The sequence below is a fragment of the Rhincodon typus genome, chromosome 16, assembly GCF_021869965.1.
Source record: "Rhincodon typus isolate 14 chromosome 16, sRhiTyp1.1, whole genome shotgun sequence".
NCBI lineage: Eukaryota > Metazoa > Chordata > Chondrichthyes > Orectolobiformes > Rhincodontidae > Rhincodon > Rhincodon typus.
In genome coordinates, this window is record NC_063347.1 from 56,154,198 (window position 1) to 56,178,110 (window position 23,913).

The 23,913-nt window shown below is 42.2% G+C and overlaps 2 protein-coding genes and 1 long non-coding RNA gene across 4 annotated transcripts in view; 1 reads left to right on the forward strand and 2 right to left on the reverse strand.

The window, feature by feature from the left end:
- Window positions 1-443, reverse strand: part of LOC109929430 (DDB1- and CUL4-associated factor 1) — an 82,747-nt gene extending 82,304 nt beyond the window's left edge. Inside the window, exon 1 of the mRNA XM_048606523.1 lies at window positions 353-443. The gene's annotated coding sequence lies outside the window, so the exon portion shown is untranslated. The remainder of the gene's footprint in view (window positions 1-352) is intronic.
- Window positions 444-504: 61 nt separating this feature from the next.
- On the forward strand, window positions 505-15,462 carry LOC125485137. Of its 2 annotated transcripts, XR_007263911.1 has the most exons (4): window positions 505-613; window positions 719-785; window positions 7,918-8,039; window positions 14,074-15,462. It is a non-coding gene; the product is annotated as an uncharacterized LOC125485137 (long non-coding RNA). The 2 variants fall into 2 exon arrangements; XR_007263910.1 differs by lacking the exon at window positions 7,918-8,039 and having other exon boundaries at window positions 14,074-15,379.
- The window catches only part of dnah1 (dynein, axonemal, heavy chain 1), a 395,000-nt gene continuing 384,046 nt past the window's right edge, over window positions 12,960-23,913 (reverse strand). The window contains exons 78-79 of the mRNA XM_048606524.1: window positions 21,561-21,792; window positions 12,960-13,264 (exon numbers count right to left, since the gene is read on the reverse strand). Coding sequence (XP_048462481.1) covers window positions 13,143-13,264; window positions 21,561-21,792 — 354 coding nt within the window. The 3' untranslated portion in view covers window positions 12,960-13,142. The remainder of the gene's footprint in view (window positions 13,265-21,560; window positions 21,793-23,913) is intronic.

Below are 23,913 nucleotides of genomic sequence, written 5' to 3' on the forward strand. Positions count from 1 at the left end.
CCCTCGACCCCCTCATCCTCTTCAAGCCGCTCTGCTTCCCCACCCCAGTCCTCCTCCAGACCTTCTCCTCCTTCCAGTCTCTCCCCACTTTATCCCTCCAACTCTGTTCTTGTTGTAGTTTCCTCTCCCTCGCGGGCCGCTCCGGTGCACCCCCCCACGTGTGGGCCCGGGGCCTAAACCACGGCCGGCTGCGGCTGCCCCTCTCCCCCCGGTTACGGTGAGGCCTCGCTCTGCCTCCCCGCGAGCCGAGGAGGGGGGCGGTGCTACCGTCTGGCTGGCCTGCAGCAGCCGAGCCACGACTGCACAGCCGGAGACTGTGATAGTAGCGACCCCCGGGCGGGTTCCCACTGACCTGGCTGTCGGGCAGCGATGAGCTCCGTCTGTATCAGCCTCAGGCCGCAGGCTCCGCTCGGCTCCACGCTCCCAGTGATGGCGGCGGTGACGTCAGCTCGTTGCTGCGGGTGGCCGCTCGGCATTCTGGGGCTTGTAGTCCAGGCATTTGGGCATCACTGCGCATGTGCAGCATCGTAGTTTCTAAAGGTGGCGGGGGAGCTGTTGTGGTGCAGTGGTTCTGTCCTTACTTGTGGACTAGGAGACCTCATTTGCTCCAGATGTGTGTGTGTACTAACGTCTGTCTGTACAGGTTCTTTTATAAGCAGTAAAAGAATTTACAGCTTTGGCTGTAGTTCATCCGAATTTTATTCCTCCTTCACTGTAGGTATTTAACCAAGCTGTTCAGAAAACTTCGGAAGCAGGTGGGATTTGAACCCAGTCCTCCAGAGGTGGTAAGTATGCTATCCCTGTGCTAATTCCTGTTTGCAATCTGAATTTGCCACACGGTGCTCGTTGTTGTCTTTCAATTGTGTTAGAAAGGGTTTAGGGTTAGGAGCCTTGCAGGCTTGGAGCTAATCCCTTTCAAAGCGGGGTCATGCCTTCCCCGCCCGTTCAAGGCGCGTTAAAAAGATTGTCTGGCTCTATTCCAAGTGAAACCAATATTTGTCACCAGCCAACAGCAATCAAAATGCAGAAAACTGAAAATCATTAATTAAAAACAGACTTGTTGGTCATCATAATGTTTTTAGTCCTGTACTGCAGAATAAGTATGTTGAGTTAAACTAAACATTAATTTTATTTAAGAACCACATTGCTGAGGCTTTATCTGGCCTGGAGGCTGTGAGAGGATAATGTGACAATTCATTACTTTCTTTATTGAGGCCATCTGTATATCATTAGTATATCATTCATACTTCATTTTCTAATAATGGATATCACTGTTTAGTCTTTGGCAGTGAAGGGCAAGTGCTGTAAACTGGCCTATGTTTTCCATCTGTACCTGAAACAGAATAGCTTCCAATCCTACAGAAGATGCATTTGTAGCAATTAGGATTGGTAGCAATGGGTCATAGTGACCAGCATTAATCATCCCTAATTGCCTTGCAAATTGGGCGGAGGACTGTCTTCTTGACCAGTTGCAGTTTACATGATGTAGGTAGATCCACACTGCAGTTAGAGACAGACTTGCAGAATTCTGATACAGTGACAGTGAAGATATAGTGGTATGGTTCCATGCCATGTGGAGGGCAATTTGCAGGTGGTGTTGTCTTTCTAGCTGGCAGATGACACAGATTTGGTGCTGCCTAAAGACATGTCTAAAAAAAATGTTCACTTTGCTTTCTTTCCACAGATGCTGCTAGATGTGTTCAGTTTCTCCAGCAGTTTCTGTTTTTGTTTCAGTCCTCTAGCATCTGCAGTTCTTTGTTTTACTTTGTCATCAACAACTGGTCACCATTTCACAGACCAATCAGCTACTTGTTGCTGGCCAAATCCATTGTACACACACACACCCCTGCCTGTAGCCTGGCTGCAGTAACCTTCCCTCCAATACCTGAACAAGCAGCAGTGTAAACAACACTTAGTGTGTGTCAGCCGCCTAACTTTAGAAAGTGCAGTAATTTCTTCCACAATCCTTGGCATTAAAACAGAACTTTTCCCATTTCAGTCCACAATTTAAAAAACACAGAAAAATAGAAAGATATGGTCTTTACCTACCAAACTGACTACAGTGTGGATTTATGATACAACCTGGTAAACAGTGGTGAGGATTCCAGTGAGCTTTGAAGACTTTTCATACTCAGAGAAGGCTACTTGTGCAGGCAGTAGTAACTGCAAAACCTGAACATTCGTAAGACCTACAGAAAAGCCTCTAATGGCCGGATTTGACAAGACAGGATCGATCGTTTAATAGTAAAAAAAATTCAGACGTGATAAGAGATGCACAGATTCAGGGGTAAGCTAGAAGTTACAATGGAGCTGGAACAGTAGTCAGAACTGTAATGTTTTAGCGAAGATCTGTAGCTTAGGTTGAGGCTGGAGTTGTTGGTTGGTTCGTCGAACTGACTGGTTTTCGTGCAAATGTTTCATACTCATTCTAGGTGACATCTTCAGGGCTGTCTAGCCTCTGCTGTAGCGCTGTTGTTCTGTTCCGTTCTGAATTTATATGATCCGGTCTGTCATGGTGGGTAGTTCTGTTTCCAGTTTTGCCAGAAAGCGGAGGCTAGGCAGCACTGAAGATGTCACCTAGAAGGGGGACGAAACGTTTGCATGAAAACCAGTCAGCTTGGGGAACCAACCAACAACCCCAGTAGTCAGACCTGACAGTTACAGATTCCATGGGGCCCTGGCGAACTGTAGGAACAACCCTGAAACAAAGTTTAGCTGGTGTGCAAACAGATGTCTGAGTTACCTTGAGTAAAGTTGAAATTTCTGGTAGACAAGGGGGAAGATTTTAATCGGTGGGGACAATTACAGGCTGAGAAAGCCAGAAGCAAGTACAGTACTTACAGAACAGAGTCAGTTTGGCACCTTGGTGTCAGGCACCATGAGGCATGGCTATAGTTAGGGAAATCAAAGGCTGCAGAAATATTTTTAGAATAAGATCATAGTACCAGCAACATTGTAAAGTCAGAATTAAAACAATATTGAGGCATTTTAGAATAATATGCAAAGAAAGTCTATCAAAAAAAGAAAGTTCAGAGACTATTGAAGCTACAGAAGTAGGAGATCCATTATTCAAACCACAGTAAATGTAAGAAGAATTTATGAAGACAACAGGAGTGAGACTAATCCATGATTAGTTAGGGCATAAAAACAGAAATTGCTGGAAAAGCTCAGCAGGTCTGGCAGCATCTGTGGAGAAAGTTAACGTTTTGGGTTGAATGACCCTTCCTTAGTTAAGGCAATGGCAATTACTAATAGCACCACAGATAGTGCAAATCATCTAGGAAATTCATTGAGGACAATAAAATTCATCATATATAGCCACAAAGAGTGTGATTCATTCTGTAAAGCTGTGGAGAGAACAGAATTGTCTTTAACAGACTTAACCAGACAGCTAGATTTATTTAGTAAGATTTCAAAACTGATCATGAAGTCTGCAACTAATATAATGTTGGCAGAAATGTTTTTTTCACCCCTACATTTATTGGAGAAAGTTCAGACAGCAGGGGTCAGCAAAGTTAGTCAGGAAATGCCAATGATGAGAGAGTTAATGTGCAGTGTATCTCCATTCAGCTCATTGATGAGTCTGTACCTTGTATTGTTCAAAGCGGCTGGGGAACAAATCATTATGGAAGACTTGAATCTGATGTTATGCTGAAAGGCCACAAGTTCAAGTAGAATGTTTCATTTATTCAAGGAAGAATAAATGTCACTGTATCAGAATTCTGCAAGTCTGTCTCTAACTGCAGTGTGGATCTACCTACATCATGTAAACTGCAACTGGTCAAAAAGATGGTCCTCTGCCCAATTTGCAAGGCAATTAGGGATGATTAATGCTGGTCACTATGACCCATTGCTACCAACCCTAATTGCTACAAATTATGCCAATTAAGGAACAATCCTCCAGTAGTAAAAGTAGAAAAGTAAACAGGTTGGATTCATGGTAAAGCAATATGTGTCGGCACAGCGGCTCAGTAGTTAACATTGTTGTCTCAATGTGCCACAGACCCAGGTTCGATTCTACCCTTGGGCAACTGTCTATCTGTAGTTTGCACGTTCTCCCTATGTCTGCATGGGTTTCCTCCCACAGTCCAATGATGTGCAGGTTAGGTGGATTGGCCATGCTAAATTGCCCATAGTGCCCATGGATGTGCAGGCTAGGTGGATTAGCCATGGAATATGCAGGGTCATAGGGATAGTACAGGGATGCTCTTCGGAGGGTTAGTGTGGACTTGATGGGCTGATTGGCCTGCTTCCATACTGTAGGGATTCTATGAATATAAATCAGCACTTTGAAGTGCAAAGTCTATATAGTTCATCATAGATTTGTTGGCAGTTTGTGAATATTGATTCTGTTCTTGACAGTCTTAGAAGATCTATCAATTTTTGCAAGTCTGAAGAGAACATGTCCTGGCAAAGTAATAAAACCATCAAGATCACCTCTATTTGTGAAATCAGAGATTTGGGGGCTGAGCTGGAGTAGTGGTAAATGTAATTACATACACACATGTATAAATCTTAATTATGGACCAAAAGCTTGGGGGAAAATTTCAAAGGTATTTGGCTTTAAAAGGTTAATGTTGAAGAGTGCAATATTACTGTCCAAAATGATAATGTTACACTGATTAGGCAAGTGGGCCAGGGATATGTCAGGGAACAGCTCTGCATCTCAAAGGAGACAGACCTATCATCCAGGTCTCCCTCATAGTCTTAGTAACAATGCCTATTGTTCAAGTGTAACTTGTACCCGATTGCCATAATTTAATAAATTACATCTTGTTTAAGACTAGAGCCTCTTTTCATTAGACTGTCAAGTGATTTTCCTCAACCATATCAGACAGGTCCCAACCTCAAAGGAGGATGATGGCAGCAGCAAATCTACTTCATGTATTAACTCTCACTAAGTTACCTGTGGGGGTGAGGATCTAACATACAACAAGCGTAGCTGATGAGTTGAATTGCTTTTGATCATGTAAGTTATTCCCTGACTGCAAGTGGTCAGACAGTGCTGCATCTAAGACTTCAATAACAATTCTGTCCTTGATTAGTTCTCCTTTTAAACTGCCACACTCTCGGTTCTCTGCAGGGCTGTGCAGATCATTGATAACAATATCAATAAGTTTCCCTTTCTTGCTGGATACACTTATTAAATTTAGCCATTTCAACAATGATATGCTTTTGTAGATTGAGTGGTTTTATTACTCCCTTATACATAGCTTTTTTTCATTGATCCCTTCTCTGTTTAGGACGTCATCTACATGGCCTCTCCATTGCACATGCTATTGTACTGACATGCTTGCTGCTTGGTTTTGCAGCGAGGCCGAATGCAGTGTGCTTCTAATCCAGCCATGCTTCTGTTTGTGTGGCACATGCAATCTGCTCAAAGTTTTTAACAACAAAAGAGAGATTTCCTTCACATTCTTTTACATGCTGCCACCAAATAATATTCTTAGTCTTGTTGTGCTGCTAAAGATTATTTCTGGATGTTGTTGAAGTAACTTTATTTAAGAAACAGCTATTAAGAAACAGCAGCTTCATTTTTTATTACAGAGTCATAGAGTCAGACCCTTTTGCCCAACTCGTCCATGCTGACCAGTTTCCCTAAACTGAACTAGTCCCAGTTGCCTGCATTTGGCCCATGTCCCTCTAAACCTTTCCCATTAAAGTAACTGTCCAAATGTCTTTTAAATGTTGTAATTGTATTTGCCTCTACTACTTCCTCTGGCATCTCATTTGTGTACGCACCCAAATCTTTCCCCTCTTACCGGTGCGGTGCTCAGTGGTTGGCACTGCTGCCTCACAGCACCAGGAACCCAGGTTTGATTCCACCCTCGGGTGACTGTCTGTGTGGAGTTTGCACATTCTCCCCATGTCTGCGTGGATTTCCTCCGGGTGCTCCGGTTTCCTCTCTCAGTCCAAAGATATGCAGGTTAGGTGGATTGGCCATGCTAAATTGCCTGTAATGTTCAGGGATGCCTAGATTAGGTGGGTTATGCAGGATGGGTCTGGGTGGGATGCTCTGAGGGTTAGTGTGGACTTGTTGGGCCGAAGGGCCTGTTTCCACACTGTAGGGATTCTATGATTCTATCTTTAAGCAACCATGTACCCGCATCCCTGTTTGACAGCATTCCCCAAAACCCTACCGTTAACTGTAAATCCTGCCCTGGTTTGTCTTACCAAATGCAACAAGTTAAACTCTATATGCCATTCCTAGGCCCACTGGCCCAGTTGATCAAGACCCTGTTGTACTCTTAGATAACCTTCTTCACTGTCCACTATAACACCAATTTTGGTGTCATCTACAAAATTATTAACCATGTTTCCTACAGTCTCATCCAAATTGTTTATATATATGAGGAACAGCAGTGCACTAATCCTTGCGGCACGCCACTGCTACCTTTCAAGGGATTTGAGCAGTGCTGGAACAGTCAGCATTTGTTATCCATCTTGAATTGCCCTTGAACAATGTGTTTTGCTAGGTTATTTTAGAGGATAGTTAACAGTCCATCACAGTTCTGTGAATTTGGAGTACATGTAGGCCAGACCAGGGAAGGATGGTCAATTTGCTTCTTTTAAGGACATTAGTGAACCAGATGAGTTTTAATAATGATTGATAATGTTGTAATAGTCATGATCACTGAGACTAGCTTCATTTTCAAGATTTAGGCCATAAGCACAGCCCATCTAGTCTGTTCTACCATTCAATGAGGTCATGTCTGAGCTGATAATCTTCAACTTCACTTTTCTTCTTTTTCCCCTTTGATTTCGTTACCAATTAATAATCTGTTAGTGTCAGCCTTGAATATGCATAATAGCCCAACCTCTATAGTTCTCCGTGATAAAGAATTCCACAGATTCAGTACCTTCTAAAAGAAGAAATTCTTCCTTTTCAACTCTGACTAAATGGGTGACTGCTTATTCTAAGATTATATCCCTTGATCCTAGACTCTCCTACCAGGGAAACAACCTTTCTGAAGCTACCATGTCAAATCCCCTAAGATTCTTGTATGTTTCAATAAGGTCACTGCTCAATCTTCTAAACTCCAATGAGTAGAACCTCAACATACTTAACTTTTCCTCGTAAGAAAATCCCTCCATTCCTGGGATCAGTCTAGTGAACCTTCTCTGGACTGCCCCCAGTGTCAGTATATCATTCCTTAAATAAGGGAACTAAAACTGTTCACAGTATTCCAGCAGCGGACTGACTAGTGCCTTGTATAGTTTTAGCAAGATCTCACTATTTTTGTGCTTCATTCCATTTGAAGTAAAGGTCACCATTTAATTTGTCTTTCCAATTGCTTGAATTAAATATCCACATGCCCCTGACCACTTGCCTCGGCCTCTAAATTACTAGTTGTTACCATTATGCCACTGTCTTCCTCCCATTTTGCCACGAGGGTGGAAGACCAGGCAAGATCATGTGACATTGCATTACTTCCTCTGATGATGTTTAACGTCCTCATCAGCACAATCCAAATTTGACTGATATAAATCTCAACAGCAGCTCCAGTTTCCTCCACCAGTCCAAAGATGTGCAGGCAAGGTGAATTGGCCGTGCTAAATTGCCCATAGTGTTCAGGGATGTGTAGATAGGTGGGTTATGGGGGATGGGTCTGAGTGGGACATCTGAGGGTCGGTGCGGACTTGTTGGGTCGAAGGGCCTGTTTCCACACTGTAGGGATTCTGTGATTCTACAAAACTTAACCCCCATACTACAATGATCCCATTCGTATTTCTCGGAGTTTGCTGTGTATAATTTATCCTTCAGTGTATTTCAGGTTTTAGAACAACCATTAAAAATGTGTCATGTTTCAGCATAACTTGATGACAGAGAATTTTACATTCTAACCACCTAACATACAGAATGTTCTCTACTGTTGCCTTGAATTTTGTCTCTCTTGTTACTGTCTACATAACCAGAGGAAAAAAAATCGGTCATCTTTGATGAACACATTTGCTTATTTCTGAGATAACAAGGTGTGGAGCTGGATGAACACAGCAGGTCAAGCAGTATCAGAGGAGCAGGAAAGCTGACGTTTCAGGTCTGGACCCTTCTTCAGAAATGGGGGAGGGGAAGGGGATTCTGAAATAAATAGGGAGAGAGGGGGCGGCGGATAGAAGATGGATAAAGGAGAAGATAGGTGGAGAGGAGACAGACAGGTCAAAAAGGCAGGGGTGAAGCCAGTAAAGGTGAGTGTAGGTGGGGAGTTAGGGAGGGGATAGGTCAGTCCAGGGAGGACGGACACGTCAAGGAGGCGGGATGAGGCTGGTAGGTAGGAGATGGGAGTGGGGCTTGAGGTGGGAGGAGTGGCTAAGTGGGAGGAAGGACAGGTTAGGGAGGCGGGGACAAGCTGGGCTGATTTTGCGATGCGGTCAGGAGAGAGGAGATTTTGAGGCTTGTGAAGTCCACATTGATACCATTGGGCTGCAGAGTTCCCAAGAAAGTATGAGGTGTTGTTCCTGCAACCTTCGGGTGGCATCGTTGTGGCACTGCAGGAGGCCCAGAATGGACATGTCGTCCAAGGAGTGGGAGGGGGAGTTGAAATGGTTGGCGACTGGGAGGTGCAGTAGTTTGTCGTGAACTGAGCGTAGGTGTTCCACAAAGCGGTCCCCAAGCCTCCGCTTGGTTTCCCCGATGTAGAGGACACCACATCAGGAACAGCGGTTACAGTATACCACATTAGCAGATGTGCAGGTGAACATCTGTTTGATGTGGAGGGTCTTCTTTGGGCCTGGGATGTGGGTGGGGGGGAGGTGTATGGGCAGGTGGAGCACTTCCTGCGGTTGCAGAGAAAAGTGCTGGGGGTGGTGGGGCTGGTGGGGAGTGTGGAGCGGACAAGGGAGTCATGGAGAGAGTGGTCCCTCCAGAAAGCAGATAAGGTTGGGGAGGGAATAATGTCTTTGGTAGTGGGGTCAAATTGCAGATGGCGGAAGTACCGGAGGATGATGTGTTGGATCCGGAGGTTGGTGGGGTGGTACGTGAGGACGAGGGGGATTCTGTTTTGGTTGTTATTGCAGGGAGGGGGTGTGAAAGATGAGTTGCGAGAAATGCGAGGGACATGGTCGAGGGCATTTTCGACCACTGTGGAGAGGAAGTTGCGGTCCTTGAAAAACGAGGACATCTGGGATGTCCAGGAGTGGAATGCCTCATCTTGGGAGCAGATGCGGCGGATGCGAAGGAATTGGGAATACGGGATGGCATTTTTGCAGGAAGGTGGGTGAGAGGAGGTGTATTCTAGGTAGCTGTGGGAGTCGGTAGACTTGAAATGGATATTGGTTTCCAGGTGGTTGCCGGAGATGGAAACAGAGAGGTCCAGGAAGGAGAGAGAGGTATTGGAGATGGTCCAGGTGAACTTAAGGTTGGGGTGGAAGGTGTTAGTGAAGTGGATGAACTGTTCCATTTCCTCGTGGGAGCACGAGGCGGCGCTGATACAGTCATCGATGTAACGGAGGAAGAGGTGGGGGATAAGGCCAGTGTAGCTTCGGAAGAGGGATTGTTCCACGTATCTTACAAAGAGGCAGGCATAACTTGGGCCCATGCGGGTACTCATGGCCACCCCGTTTGTCTGTAGGAAGTGGGAGGAATTGAAGGAGAAGTTGTTAAGGGTGAGGACGAGTTCAGCTAAGCGGATGAGGGTGTCAGTGGAGGGGGACTGTTCGGGCCCGTGGGACAGGAAGAAGCGGAGGGCCTTTAGGCCATCTGCATGGGGAATGCAAGTGTATAAGGACTGGACGTCCATGGTAAAGATGAGGTGTTGGGGACCAGGGTATTTTGAGCTGTAGCTTTTTATTGTACTTTTAATTTGGCATATGTATTCATAATTGTGGACTGTTGTCGAGTACCCCTTAAAATTCACCATGAAATACATCTCAATCCCTTAAGTCTTTTTCATTAGTGTAAATCGTCATCCTTGGCAATATTCTGTACTCTGCATTTTCACTGTTTTTATATTCTTGTTGAATGTGTTGTTGAAAACTATACACAATATATCACAGGTGACCTAGGATATGGCCTGAATTGAACATTAGCCCCTTGCTACAATTGCAAAATACCGCAAATGCGAAATAAAGACAGGAAATACTCAGTAGATTGGGCAGCATGTGTGAAGAGAGAGGCAGTGTCAATGGATCTGAAGATACTGCAGACTTTAAAATGGTTGGTGGGAACCAGATGCAGAAGACTCACCCCTATTCCCAACAGATCTCATTTTTACTGGTAGGAGACAGGTGTGATTCACACAGGACAGAAACCTGAACTCTGCAGGGATATTTCAGCTTAGTGTTGAGATCAAACCGATTCCTTTTAGGTGAGTCACAGTTTGGTACCATGATGTGGAGGTGCCGGTGTTGGACTGGAGTGGGCAAGGTCAGAAATCAGACCAGGTTATAGTCCAACAGGTTTATTTGAAATCACAAACTTACGGAGCGTAGCACCTTCTTCAGGTGAAGTGAGATCGAAGCACACAAACACAGAATTTATAGGCAGAGAGATCAAGGGCAGAGAGATCAAAAGACCACACAAATGGTGTGAGCGGAGTGTTGAATAATAGGTGATTAAAAGTGTCAGACGGTGTGAGTAAAATGTCAAAAGCTGAATAACAAGTGAAGCGATGACCTAAAATCCAACTAAATGAAGCAGAGAGACAAATTACAAAAAATTAAAAATAAGGTGGTGCTGGAGACAAACCAAATGACTGGAACAACGATAGGTATAAGAGTTGCATGCCGAGGGTCTAACCAAAATAATGAGTGATCCAACACCATACAATCCTGTCATGGCAACCTCTGCAAGACATGTCAGAACATCGACACAGATGCTACCATCACACATGGGAACACCAGCCACCACGTACATGGCAGATACTCGTGTGACTCGGCCAGTGTTGTCTATCTGCGGGCAAGGATATCTTGAGGCGTGGCATATTGGTAAGAACATGCAGATGCTATGACAACAGATGAATGGACACTGCACAACAATCGCCAGACAGGAGTGTTCCCTCCCAGTCAGGGAACACTTCAGTGGTCAAGGGCATTCGGCTGCCGATGTTCAGGTAAATGTCTTCCAAGGCAACCTTCGAGATACACAACAATACAGAATCGCCGAGCAGAAATTGATAGCTAAGTTCCGTAACCATGAAGATGGCCTCAACCGTGATCTTGGGTTCATGTTGTGCTACATGTGACTCCACCCTACTGTTCAGTATCTGTAAAGTGTTCCTTATGGTCCTGTTTTGACACCATCACCTTGATAAATTGTTATGATCTCTCTACCTTGATTAGTTTGTACAGTAAATTCTGTGTCTGTGTGCTTCCCTCTCACTTCACCTGACAAAGGACTACACTGTGAAAGCTTGTGCTTTCAAATAAACCTGTTGGACTATAACCTGGTGTTGTCTGATTTCTGACAATTTGGTGCAGTAGATATTCTTCAGGAGTGTATAAGATTGTATAATTGATGTTTTTTAAAATGCCCCACTCTTTAAACTTGTAAGAAAAAAGAAACAGGCTGAAGCAGTCTGAGAATGAAAAGAAAACATCATGATTGACATTAAATGCAGGTCAGAAAAATAAACACCTGTTTATGCAGTTTCTCAATCGAGTTTTTTTTTTGATATCTTTCCAAGGGCTAATACATGGGATGATAATTGTCGGCTGAGTTTCAAAAACTACATTCTCAAAACAGGGATTTCTAAGTTCACAGTTTCTGTGACAGTTTAAAAAAGTTTAACGGAATAGCTATTTTTGTTGTGGCATTATGAACCCATTACCTTCTTACTCAAACAAGAGTGCTATTAATTATGCTGCATCTGACACAGTATAGGCAATATGACATTGGCTAACCAAAGCATGGAAAGGGAAAATACCTACCTTAAAGAAATTAGAAAATGAATAGTCATTGAAGGGTACACAGTCCCTTAGGGACCTTAAGCTTTTTGTTTATTCATTCACTAGATGTGGGCATATCTGGTTAGGCCAATTGTTATTGCCCATCCCTAACTGCCCAGAGGACAGTTCAGAGTTAACCGAATTGCTGTTGGTCTGGAGTCACACGTAGGTAATGACAGCAGTTTCCTTCTCTCCACGACATTAGTGAACCAGATGGGTTTTCCTGACAATAGTCATCATTAAACTATATCATATTTTTAAAAAAATGAATGCTAAATACAACAGCTGCCAGATCAGCAGTCTAGTGTTAATACCATTCATTCAGCATGCCCCCCTCGCCCCCACCCTCCAGGATTGTGTGGCATTAATTGCATCATCTGTGAAAACAACATTTGAAATAACTTTCAATATGTTTATTCATTATTGTCCAATCAGTATAATGCTAAAAAAGTGAGTATTTCTTTGTAACAGTGCTTACATTCCCTAAAATAAAGTTGCCCTAAAAACAGTATATAGAATCAGTGTAAATCAATCTGCTATATTACAATTGCAGTTTCAGTAAAAACTCTAATATTAACGTAAAGCATTTACTTGAGTGAGATGTTATAAAAATGTGCACAAAGGTACATTTTATGCATTCATAAATTTGTCTTGAGCAAGAACATACGTGACAATTTTTAAAAATTAGCATTTTTGAAGTAATTATCAATGAAAAATAAAAAAAAATGACAAATTATTATAAATGAAATACCACCACATATCTAAAATTCCATCAATGTTTATAATGTTGCCCTAACTTGTTGCACACAGAGTGTAACAGACTAAAAATCTAGGCTTGACATTGAATAATTGAGTGGCCACTGCATACTGGATGCATTTTATATGAGAAAGATCAAGAACTACCAATGAACATATATTGATGAGGGTAAAATTCCTCCTATAATGAGAAGACTCATGACTGAAATGCACTTTCAGAAACTAATATTTCAAAAGCACTCATTTCTGCAATTTATTTAGTCATTTGTTTATCACAATATACTTTTTTTTTCATTAAAAGGGGAATTTCATGCCCTACTTTAAAGTAAATATATATGTAAAACAAAAATGAAAAATGCATGATAAACAACAATTAGAAAAATTGTAATGCATAACCAGTTTTTATTTATCTGATACATTTCACTGAATTAAGGTGCATATATTAATACTGAATCAATCAAGGATAAGAACTGACGAAGCAAAATTTTGTCACTTGCTACTTTTCAATAATCCAGGGCACAGATTAGTGCTACCCCTCGCTTGATCCAGTGTCTCTGTGACTTAATAGTTGGTAATTCCACAGCTATGACATAATTAGTGGAGTGGCCAGTTGTTGATAGTGTACCTGAAATGAGGATTTTTTTTTTGACAAGTTAAGGTGTGAAGATTATATCTGGAATGTTTATTACCAAAAAGGCATGAAAAATACTTGTTATTCAAAGTGCTAAATTGTACTTTACATCTCATATAACAACCAAAGATGATTAAAAATGTGTACATTCATATATCTTTGTGCATGTCAAATATAATCCAACAAATTTCTACACTAAACTTTTAAATAGAAATAGTTACTGTCAATAAAGAAAAAATACTCCTGAGTTATGGGGAAATATCAACTGTATCAGTCCAGGGATTGGTAGGAACACTGGTTTTACACTCAAACAAAAATAGTTTGCATTTTTAGTATGCCTTCTACATAATAAACCAACCTCTCACCCGAGTCTTAATAAAAGAAAGACCATATGAAGAGATACTGATGACAAAAAAGACTAGTCAAAGGGATTAAGGAATCTCTAAAAATAGGAAAGGGAGTTGTGAGGTAGAGATGTTTAGGGTGGAAATTCCATGGCTTAGGGTTGAGGAAACTGAATGCGTGGCTGCTAATGTTGGAACAATTAAAATTGGGGAAAATGCAGTAGGCCAGAGCTGGAGGATAGTAGAGATCTTGGAAGGTTCTAGGTTGAAATGGGTTATATAGATAGGGATGAAAATTGTACCCACTAATACAGAGCCTGTTGTTCTGCTACTCAGGTAAAATTGTGTTTCTTTAATGATACAAAATCAGTCTGTCTTCCAAGGACTGAGCCATGGATTTCCACTGGATTGGTCCAGGTATATTGACAAAGTATTACAGTTTTCCATTGTTTTCTGTAGGATGGATGACCAGGAGACTCTCCCACTCTTACTGTTTGCCATTAGGTGGCTTTGGAAGGATTTACAGGCTGATATCAACTTGTTTGTGGCCACATTACAAATATACCTTCCATACCTAGCATGGGACTCGAACCTACAGCTTCTGGCCCAGAAGTACGGATGCTACTACGACATCACAAGACCTCCTACATGAAATCCATTTTTTGATAAACATTGAATCAAACCTGAAATTCACTGCTTATCAGACTGCAATCTGATTTTCTCTTTAATTGCAATTTTACTTAGGGAACCACTGGTACAAATTATGTGTTTAGATTTATTGCTATTAATAGCAACTAACTTGAGTAAGTCAGAAGTGACAGTTTGTGGGCAAGGCAGCAAAACTCCAAGTGCCTTTAATCCATGGTTGTTAGCATGTCTCCAAAGGTGTCTAGCCAGAAAATGCCACCTCCAACTGATACATAATGTGCTCCAAATATAATAATTCAGGTACCTACATTGCATTGCAGCATAACCAAGTTATATAACACATTTGTTGCCCAGCCAACAATGTGCATAGAATTCCCATTGCCATATGATTTACAAAGCTGAAGATCATCAGTTGGAATGTGGGATTAGGCTAGATGGTTATATGTTGGCTGACTTTGGTAACCCATCCTGATGTTAATTTCCAGACTTTCCCATCCCATATGTCCTGGAACCTGCCTCCTCTGCCCTGAAAAACCCACTCAAAGTGCCTGACTGAATTAGCATGATATGAGAAGTGAAGGGGGATGCCATTCTCCATCCTTTCAGACTGAAATGGAGATGATTGGAGTTGAATATATTCCCTCAATGGAAATGACATAGATGAGTGAGAATGGCTTTTGGTGGGCATGGAAAGGCAAGAAAATGGGTGTGCAGATAGAAATATGAATTAGAGAAAAGAAAATGTTTGAGCTGTTTCTTTTAAAAAAAAGAGACAGTAGAAGAAGATAATATAGTGGGCAAGAAATCCATGTGGATGGAGAAGTGGAAATGATTAGAAATGCTATTGTTAGTGATTAAAATCTTGGAGGTGGCAAGGCTTTCATGGTAATGAAGTTGAAAGGATCAACACAGCTAGCAGCTCAACCCAAATTCTATCCTAACCTGAAGCACACAAAAGCAAAGACTAGCTAGCGTTGGCTGGAAATTTATGAGGGCCCAGATTTGCTAACCCACAATAGATTGGTGATCATACATTGAGATCTCCTGGACCAGCTAGTCACTGTCTGCAACAACTAAAGATTTAGCACATCTCTTTTGAAAAGCAGCCTCTGCTTGTTGAACCCAATTTTTGTAAATGTTCATCCTATATATGGGACTAGAAATTTGCTTGCTAAGTTTAATAAATTAGTGGGATATTTATTTATAAATATGTTTATGATTCAAATTAGGACACATAGGCAGGCAAACTGTAATCAAGCAATCAGCCTTTAAACAGGAGTTGTTTTGAGTACAGCCTCTATTCTGTGGAAGAGAAAAGATAGGGTAACCAAAGCCAGAACACCTTGGATGATTAAAGAGATAGAGGACAAGATGAAGCAGAATAACTGGGTGTGTGACAGGATGACAGGCTGATAATATCTGGGACAACTAGACTGAATATAAAAGATTCAGAGGTGAAGTTAAAATAAAACAACATAAAAAGGGCAAAGAGAGATTATAAGAGACCACCAGCTAACATTAAAGGGAATCCAAGTGTGGAATTTAATGTTGTCCCCCAAAGAGAGTTTGAGGAAGTAGGTAATCAGGCAGGAGGGTACTGCACGGTGACCGCACTGCCTTCCTGTCTCTGCCCCAATTCATCCAATCAGGATAGGTCCTGGTTGGTCTTCCCGTCACACTGCCAATTGGGGCCTTTAAATGGACGTATGATTCAGAGCATAACAAGGTGTGGAGCTGGATGAACACAACAGGCCAGGCAGCATCAGAGGAGCAGGAAAGCTGACGTTTCGGATCTGGACCCTTCTTCAGAAATGGGGGAGGAGAAGGGGGCTCTGAAATAAATAGAGAGAGGGGGAAGCGATGATAGAAGGTGGATAGAGGAGCAGATCGGTGGAGAGAAGATGGACAGGTCAAGGAGGTCTCCTTGTTATCTCCGATTCCAGCATCGACAGTTCCTACTATCTCTGATTCAGAACATGTTCTTTTCGCAGCCTCGTAAATCAAATAGTTCACCTCTTGAGTGTCTATGTTCCAATACTGTGGGCCAACTTAGAGGCCAAAAGAGCAGATCTGTGAGAAGCTGGACACTGCAGAATCTCAGAATACTTAAGGAAGTGGCCTTAGAAATAGTCAATGCATTGATGATCATTTTTCCAAATTCTTTAGGCTCTGGAACAGTTCCTACAGATTGGAGGGTAGCTAATGTAACGCCAGCATATAAAGAGGGAAATAGTAGAGAGAAAACAGGGAATTATAGACCAGTGAGTCTGATGAGTGGTGGGGAAGATGCTAAGAGTCCATTATCAACAATTTTATAGCAGAACATGAAGAAAACAGCAATAAAATCAGACACAGGCAGCATGGATTTACAAAAGGGAAATCATTCTTGACAAATCTGCTGGAATTCTTTCAGGATGGAACTAGGAGAGTTGATTGTTGGAGCCAGTGGATATGGTTTATTTGGACTTTCAGAAGGCTTTCAACAAAGTCCCACATAAGAAATTATGGTGTAAAATTAAAGTGCATGGGATTGGGGTACTGTATTGAGATGAATAGAAAATTGGCTAGCAGTCAGGAAAAAGAGTAGGAAAAAATGGGTCTTTATCTGAATGGTAGGCAGTGACTAGTGGGATACAAGCAATTAACTGCAGTTGGTGGACTCTGTACTGAAAATAACAAATGCTAGAGATCACAGTGGGTCCGACAGCATCCGTGGAGACACAGCAAGCTAACATTTCGAGTCTTGATGACTCTTCATCAGAGCTAAGTGAAATGTGGAGGGGACAGCATTTATGATATAGTTGGGCTGGGATGTAGAGTGCTAGTGGACTAAAGATGTTGATATAACAAGGTGTAGAGCTGGATGAACACAGCAGGCCGAGCAGCATCATAGGACCAGGAAGGCTGACGTTTCAGGCCTAGACCCTTCATCAGAAAATGATAGATCAGATTAAGTGATCCACACGTGAGAATGGCAGAACAATGGTGTGTCTAACTGCCAGACTTGAAAGAACAGACAGTCCCACTGGGGTAGGGGTAGGGGAAGGGGAGAGAGGACACGGTGACAGAAATTATAACAAGTAAAGCTAAAAGAAATGGGAGAATGTAACAAGTAAAGCTAAAAGGGAAGAAATGGGAGTTGGTTTACAATTTATTGGTGTTGAACTCAATATTAAATCCAGAAGACTGTGAAGTGCTTAGTCTGAAGATGAGATGTTGTTCCTCCAGTTTGCGCTGTGATTCACTGGAGCACTGCAGCATGCCGTGGATGGACAATTGGGCATGCGAGCAGGACGCTGCGTTAAAATGACTGGCTACGGGAAGGTTGGGGTCATGCTTGCGCACTATCCAGATGTGTTCTGTAAAGCTGTCACCCAGTCTGCATTTGGTTTCTCCAATGTACAGTAGGCCACATTGGGTGCAGTGAGTACAGTACACAAGATTGGAGAAAGTACAGGTGAAATGCTGCTTCACCTGAAAAGACTGTTTAGGCCCTTGGATGGTGAGCAGAGAGGAGGTGAAGGGGCAGGTGTTGCACCTTCTGTGCTTATATGGGAAGGTGGGGGGTGGTGTTGGTCGTCGTGGAACGGACTGAGGTGTCTGGGAGTGAATGATCCCTGTGCAATGCAGACAGGGGGAGTAAGGGGAAGATGTGTTGGATGGTGGCGTTCTGTTGGAGTTGTCTGGAGAATTGCGGAGAATGATCCTTTGAATGCGAAGGCTGGTGGGATGAAAAGTGAGGACAAGGGGAACCTGATCACGCTGTTGTGAATGATGGGAAGGGGCAAGGGCAGAAGCATGGATGATAGGTCGGATGCGGTTGCGGGCCATGTCAGCCACAGTGGGTGGGAAACCCTGGTTATGGAAGAAGCAAGCCATGTCAACAGCGCTGTTTTAGAAGGTGACATCATCCAAACAAATATGACGTGGGCAAAGAAACTGGGAGAATGGGATGGAGTCTGTGTAGGACGTGGGGTGTGAAGAACTGCAGTGAAGGCAGCTATAGGAGGAAGTGGGGTACCACAGGGATTGGTACTAGGACCCCAGCTATTCGCAATGTATGTTAATGATTTAGATGAAGGAACTAAATGTAATATCTCAAAATTTGCAGAAGACACAAAGCTAGGTTGAAGGCTGAGTTGTGAGGTTGATGGAGAGATTTTGCAGTATGATTTGGACAGGCTGAGTGAGTGGGCAAGTACATTGGCAGATGCAGGATAGTGTGTATAAATGAGGTTATCGACATCAGTAGCAAAAATCGGAAAGCAGATTATTGTTTGAATGGCTGTCAATTGAGAGAAGGGAATGTTCAACGACACCTGAGTGTCCTTGTGCAACTGGTGCTGAAATTAAGTGCAAAGGTGCAACAGGCAGTAAAGTTAGCAAACAGTATGTTGGCCTTCAATAGCTACAGGAATCAAGTACAGGAACAAAGATATCTTAGTACAATTATACAGGGTATTGGTGAGGCCACACCTGCAATATTGTGTGCAGTTTTGGACTCATTATCTGAGGCAAGATACCCTTGATACAGAGGCAGTGCAGCTGAAGGTTTACCAAATTGATCCCTGAGATGGCAGGATTGACATACGAGAAGAGATTGTGTCAGTTAGGATTGTATTCACTGGAGTACAGTGGAAAGGTGGTGGTGGTGATTACAGAAACCCATAAAATTCTAACAGTACTAGACAGCTTAAATACAGGAAGGATGTCCCAGATGGTGGGGTAGTCCAAAACCAGGGATCATAGTTTAAGAATAAGGGTGAACCTTTTAGGACTGAGGTGAGGAGAAATTTCTTCACCTAGAGAGTGGTGAGCCTGTGGAATTCACTTCCATAGAAAGTATTTGGACCCAAAACATTATACGCTTTAAAAAAGGAGGTAGATATTGTTCTTGAGGCTAAAGGGATCGAGAGTTATGGGGAGGAGGGTGGGATTAGGGTATGGAACTCAATCACCTATGATCATAATGAATGGCGGAGCAGGCTCAAGGGGTCAAATAGTCTACTCCTACCTTCTTTGTTTCTATATTTTCAAGTCAGAACATCTTTACCTAGAGAGAAAATTCAATCCAAGAGTGGTTCTTTCTGCCTCAAACATTGTAGCCTGAGGAAGATTAATGAGCACGGACAGAGGCTACTTGAACTTTGTCATGAATTCTCCCTTTCAGTCTGCACTTGATCCATGCTGGGACCAATATTTTAGCAAACTGTTTATGGGGTCATTGACTATTTTTAGGTAGACGTAGATAGATATTTGTTGTCCTCCCCTTCTTGCAGAGGAGCCAGAGGTTGTTAGGAGTAAATGGGAATGTGGAATTCAAAATACAAAGATCTGGCATGATCTTTTGGAATGGCAGAGCAGCCTGAAGGGGGCAAATGACTTGGTTCTGCTTCTAGGTCATTTGCATCCTTTGGCACAGAGCGCAGAAGCAAAATGAACAATACTTTGAGGCATGATCTACAATATCACGCTCATAACATATGGAAAGCAAGGGTAGAAAGTTGCTAACTGGCTCTAGGCTAATGTTACTGTGATGAACCTTGTCATTGAAGCCAAGTAGTCCATTGTTATTAATTACAGGAGCCCAATGTAAGGGCTTCATCCCTGCTATGCTGGTATTCAATCAAGTGAAGTCACTTGGGAAGCCTGGAACAGCCTGGAAGCCCTAGGGTTCATTGTGGGAGAGGACGAGATGTGGAATCCCTGAATCAAAATTACTCAATCTAATCTAGAGATCAGCATCTGAAAGGGGCAGGGCGAGAGAATGGTGACCTGCTGAGACTCATTTCCCTGACCTGTTTACTCCCACACCTGCCTACCCAGTGTGACCCCTTGCCTTGTCACCTGTGGTTTGGGTTCCTTGCTGATCCTAAACCCCGGGTGAGTGCATTACTGGCAACTTCCACTACTTCCCCAGTGTTGCTAGTAACAATGAGGAGTAATTGACCCCTGCATGGCTCCCCCCACATTAACTTGATTTTGGAAAAACATTTATCTTCATAAACAGAGCCAAATTTGGCTACAAACAAAATACTGAGCAGAATAATCATTCCTGGGTCACAGTTGTGCTGATGGGATGAAATATGGGTCATGAACCCACATCTGGCAGCAGGACAGAGAAGACGATTTCAGGGGAGGTGGACATTTGGGTGTTCCAATTAAATATGCTGATCTGTGGTGCCAATAAAAAGTTATCAAGCACTGAAGGATTGGCAGCCCCTGTGTCAGAGGTTGGTATAGATAAAGTACGTAGGGAGATGTGAAGCTGCCTCCAATCCTGGTAGCTGGCACAATAGGGATCAGTGAAAGAACCAAAACATTTAGGGCCATTGACCAAGATGGAGGATTTCCCCACAATAATGGGCTCAACAAATCTGGTATTAACCAACTGAAAGATTGGCAAAACGTCACCTCATATCTTTGCATTACCCTTGTTGCATTTGACTTTTGGAATACTGCCGCCCTCATGATTGGAGCCTTTGGCTTTGATATCTATCTTGCCTGCCAATAGGAGGCTTCCATGTTTTCACGGATGGAAAATCCAGTGGGCAATCAGAAAGTGCTTTTAGTTAAGCCCTCAAGGGTCTTAAATGTTTACCTGTTGTGGCTGTGCCAGAAATCAGTCCCTTCTGTCACACTAACTCTGGCAGAATCCCCTACAGGTGGCAATAAGTTGTGAAGCTGGCCCAATGGGATTTCCCTCAAGTACTCCATGTCCACAATCATTGAAAACTCAGCACATTGTGTCAACTCTGGGCACAAAACTTTAGGAAGGATGTGAAGAATTAGACAGGCTGCAGGAATGATTTCCAAGAATGATACCAGGGAGGAGGAGGGGTGGATTGGAGAACCTTGGGATTTTCTTCTCAGATCAGTAAAATGTAGAAATTTCATAAAGGTTTTCAAAATTATAATAGTTCTAGACAGAACTGATAGAAAGAAATCATCCCCTTTGGCCTAAGAGTGAGAACCAGAGGACCCCTATTTAAGATGAAGACAAAAGAGAAAATAACATGAGAAAAAGCTTTTTCACTCAGTGAGTAGTTATGATCTGGAATGGATTGACTGAAAGGGTGGCTATATCAGATTTAATTGCTGCTTTAGCAAAGGCCATAAGAAAATGAAGTTACAGAGCTACAGGGATGGGGTAAGGAATGGGTAGCTTTTGCAGAAAGCTGGCATTTGCTTCAGGAGCCAAATGGCTTCCTTCTATGTATGAGCATTTTAATATTATATAAACTAATGATATAGAGATTTCTCCCATGACAAGCACAATGTTACTGAGTTTCTCTTACCAGCTCGTGTGAGTGTCTTGTATATTGGACAGAGGTAAATTCCTTGTTGTGGTATTTTACGATTTGCAGTTGGATTTAACCAGATCACAGCCATATCTGTGTAGAGTTCTTTGGGCCGAGATTCACCCAGTTGAAACAAAGCTTGGTCCCAGCGAGCTCCCTCCAAAAACAGACCATAGATATAACACCCAACTTTGGGACGATCCAAGTCAAAAGGTGAATTCCCAATTACCTGAGAATGGGACAGTATTGATTAGATCAGTGCATCTTAAAAAAAAGTCATTTTCTTTTATTGCAATGAGTAAATAAAACACACATAAATAAATAAATATATGCAGACCATTTCTCCTTCTGTTCACTCCTGAAAATATTTATCAATTACAAATTCAAAAAAATTGAGATGGCAAAGCTTAACCTTTTAGTTTCCATACCAGTTCTTAACTCAACATTTGTATTTGAGTGGGTTTTTGTTTCCATTGAGATTGATTAAAATTAGAGGTATTTTTAAATTTTTAATTGATTTAAATTACATGCTTTCTCAGATTATCATACAAAGCAGGGTAAATATGTTGCAGGTTGTTAATTAATAATTAATGAAAGTTTTTCAGTATGGAGAAAGGTTTGTAATGAAGGTACCCAGAGATCAGTTTTGGAATCCTTGCCTGTTGATATATATGAATGACCGTGGTGCATAGGGCACAATTTTCAAAACTTGAAGATGATACAAAACTCGGAAGCATTGTAAAATATAGAGACTGTAAGATAGAATTTCAAAAGGCTGTTCATAAATTGTTGGAATTGTGGCCAGTGATAGTGAATTTCTATGTAGAGAAATGTGAATGGATATTGACAGATAATAAAAAATAAAGGACACAATACTAAAGGGGCTGCAGGAGCAGGGATCTGGGTGTTTATGGGCATAGGTTATTGAAAGTGGTGGCACAGGTAGAGAGCTAGTTAATGAAGCTTACAGTATCTCTGGCTTTATTAAAACAGATGTAGAGTATGAGAGTAAGGAAATCATGATTAATTTGGCTTCACCTCGAATACTGTATCCAGTTCTGGATTGTACAATTTAGCAAGCATATGAAAACTTTTGGGAGGACACAGGAAATATTTATGCAGATGATTCCTAGGATGAACAGCTTCAGTTATGAAGGTAGATTGGAGAAAAGAAAGTCAAGAGGTGATTTGATACAGATATTCAAAATCATGAAGAGTCTGGACAGGGTAGACATAGAAAAACTGTTTACACTTGTGAGAAGATCAAGAAAGTGATTGGTAACAACAAAAGCATGTAAGCAAAACCTATGCAGAGAGTGGTTAGATCTGGAATGCCCTGCCTGGATGTGTGGTGGAGGCATGTTCAACTGAAGCATTTCAAATGGAATTAAATTGTTTTCTGGAAAGGTAGAATTTGTTTCCAAAAAGGTGATGGAGTAGGACACCTCAGCTGGAGATCATCCACTCTACCCGTTTCTTTTTTTTCTCTTTTCTCTTTTCATATTTCTGCTGTTTTTTTTCACTCCTGGCCTCAGTGCAGACCCAGCGAGGCATTCTCTCAGACTGGCCCAGCCCATAGCAGTCTCTTGGCGGCCTGTGGTAGTCTCTCAGCTCAGTGGTGTTTCGGCCTGGTCTCTTGGTGACCTGTAGCAGTCTCTCGGCCTATCTCTTGGTGGCCTGTAGCAGTTTCTCGGCCCAGCAGTGTCTCAGGTGTGTTCCGGAGGCAGCGAGAGGAGATTGGTGAGGTGGCAGCTTCAGCTTCAGCAACAGCATTGAGAACAGCCAGCTGAGGTCTCGCGGAGAGCGAGCTAAGCGGAGGACTCGTCAAAGACTGTTAAACTTTTAACCTTATTCCTTTATTTTTCTAGTTTATATTAAGAAGGACTTTAATGTTAACTATTACCTTATTTCTTTATTTTTCTACTTATGTTAAGAAGGTAATGCTGAACTTTCTAACCATTTCTTTTAATACTTTGGACCTAATTTTTTTTCTACCTAGGTACCTTTATGCCTAAGATGACACCTGTGTGACATTATACATTTTTCACTGTATTCCTGTACTTCTGTACTTGAGTACGTGTGACAATAAAATCTAAACATAAATCTAAAATATCTAAAGTATGTGCAGGAGTACAGAGAGAGGGAAAGAATAGTACTAGGTGAGTTGCTCATTCAGAGTCAATGCAGACACAGGCCTCTTTTTGAGCTATAACAATTCTCTAATTCTCTGATTTGCAGATAAGCAGACTGATGTTCTTATTCTATTTGGTCTGTTTGGATGAAATTGCATTTATACTGGGCTGAAGATATTCCTTGATAGACATATTATTTGAACCAAGTGCCCTATGTT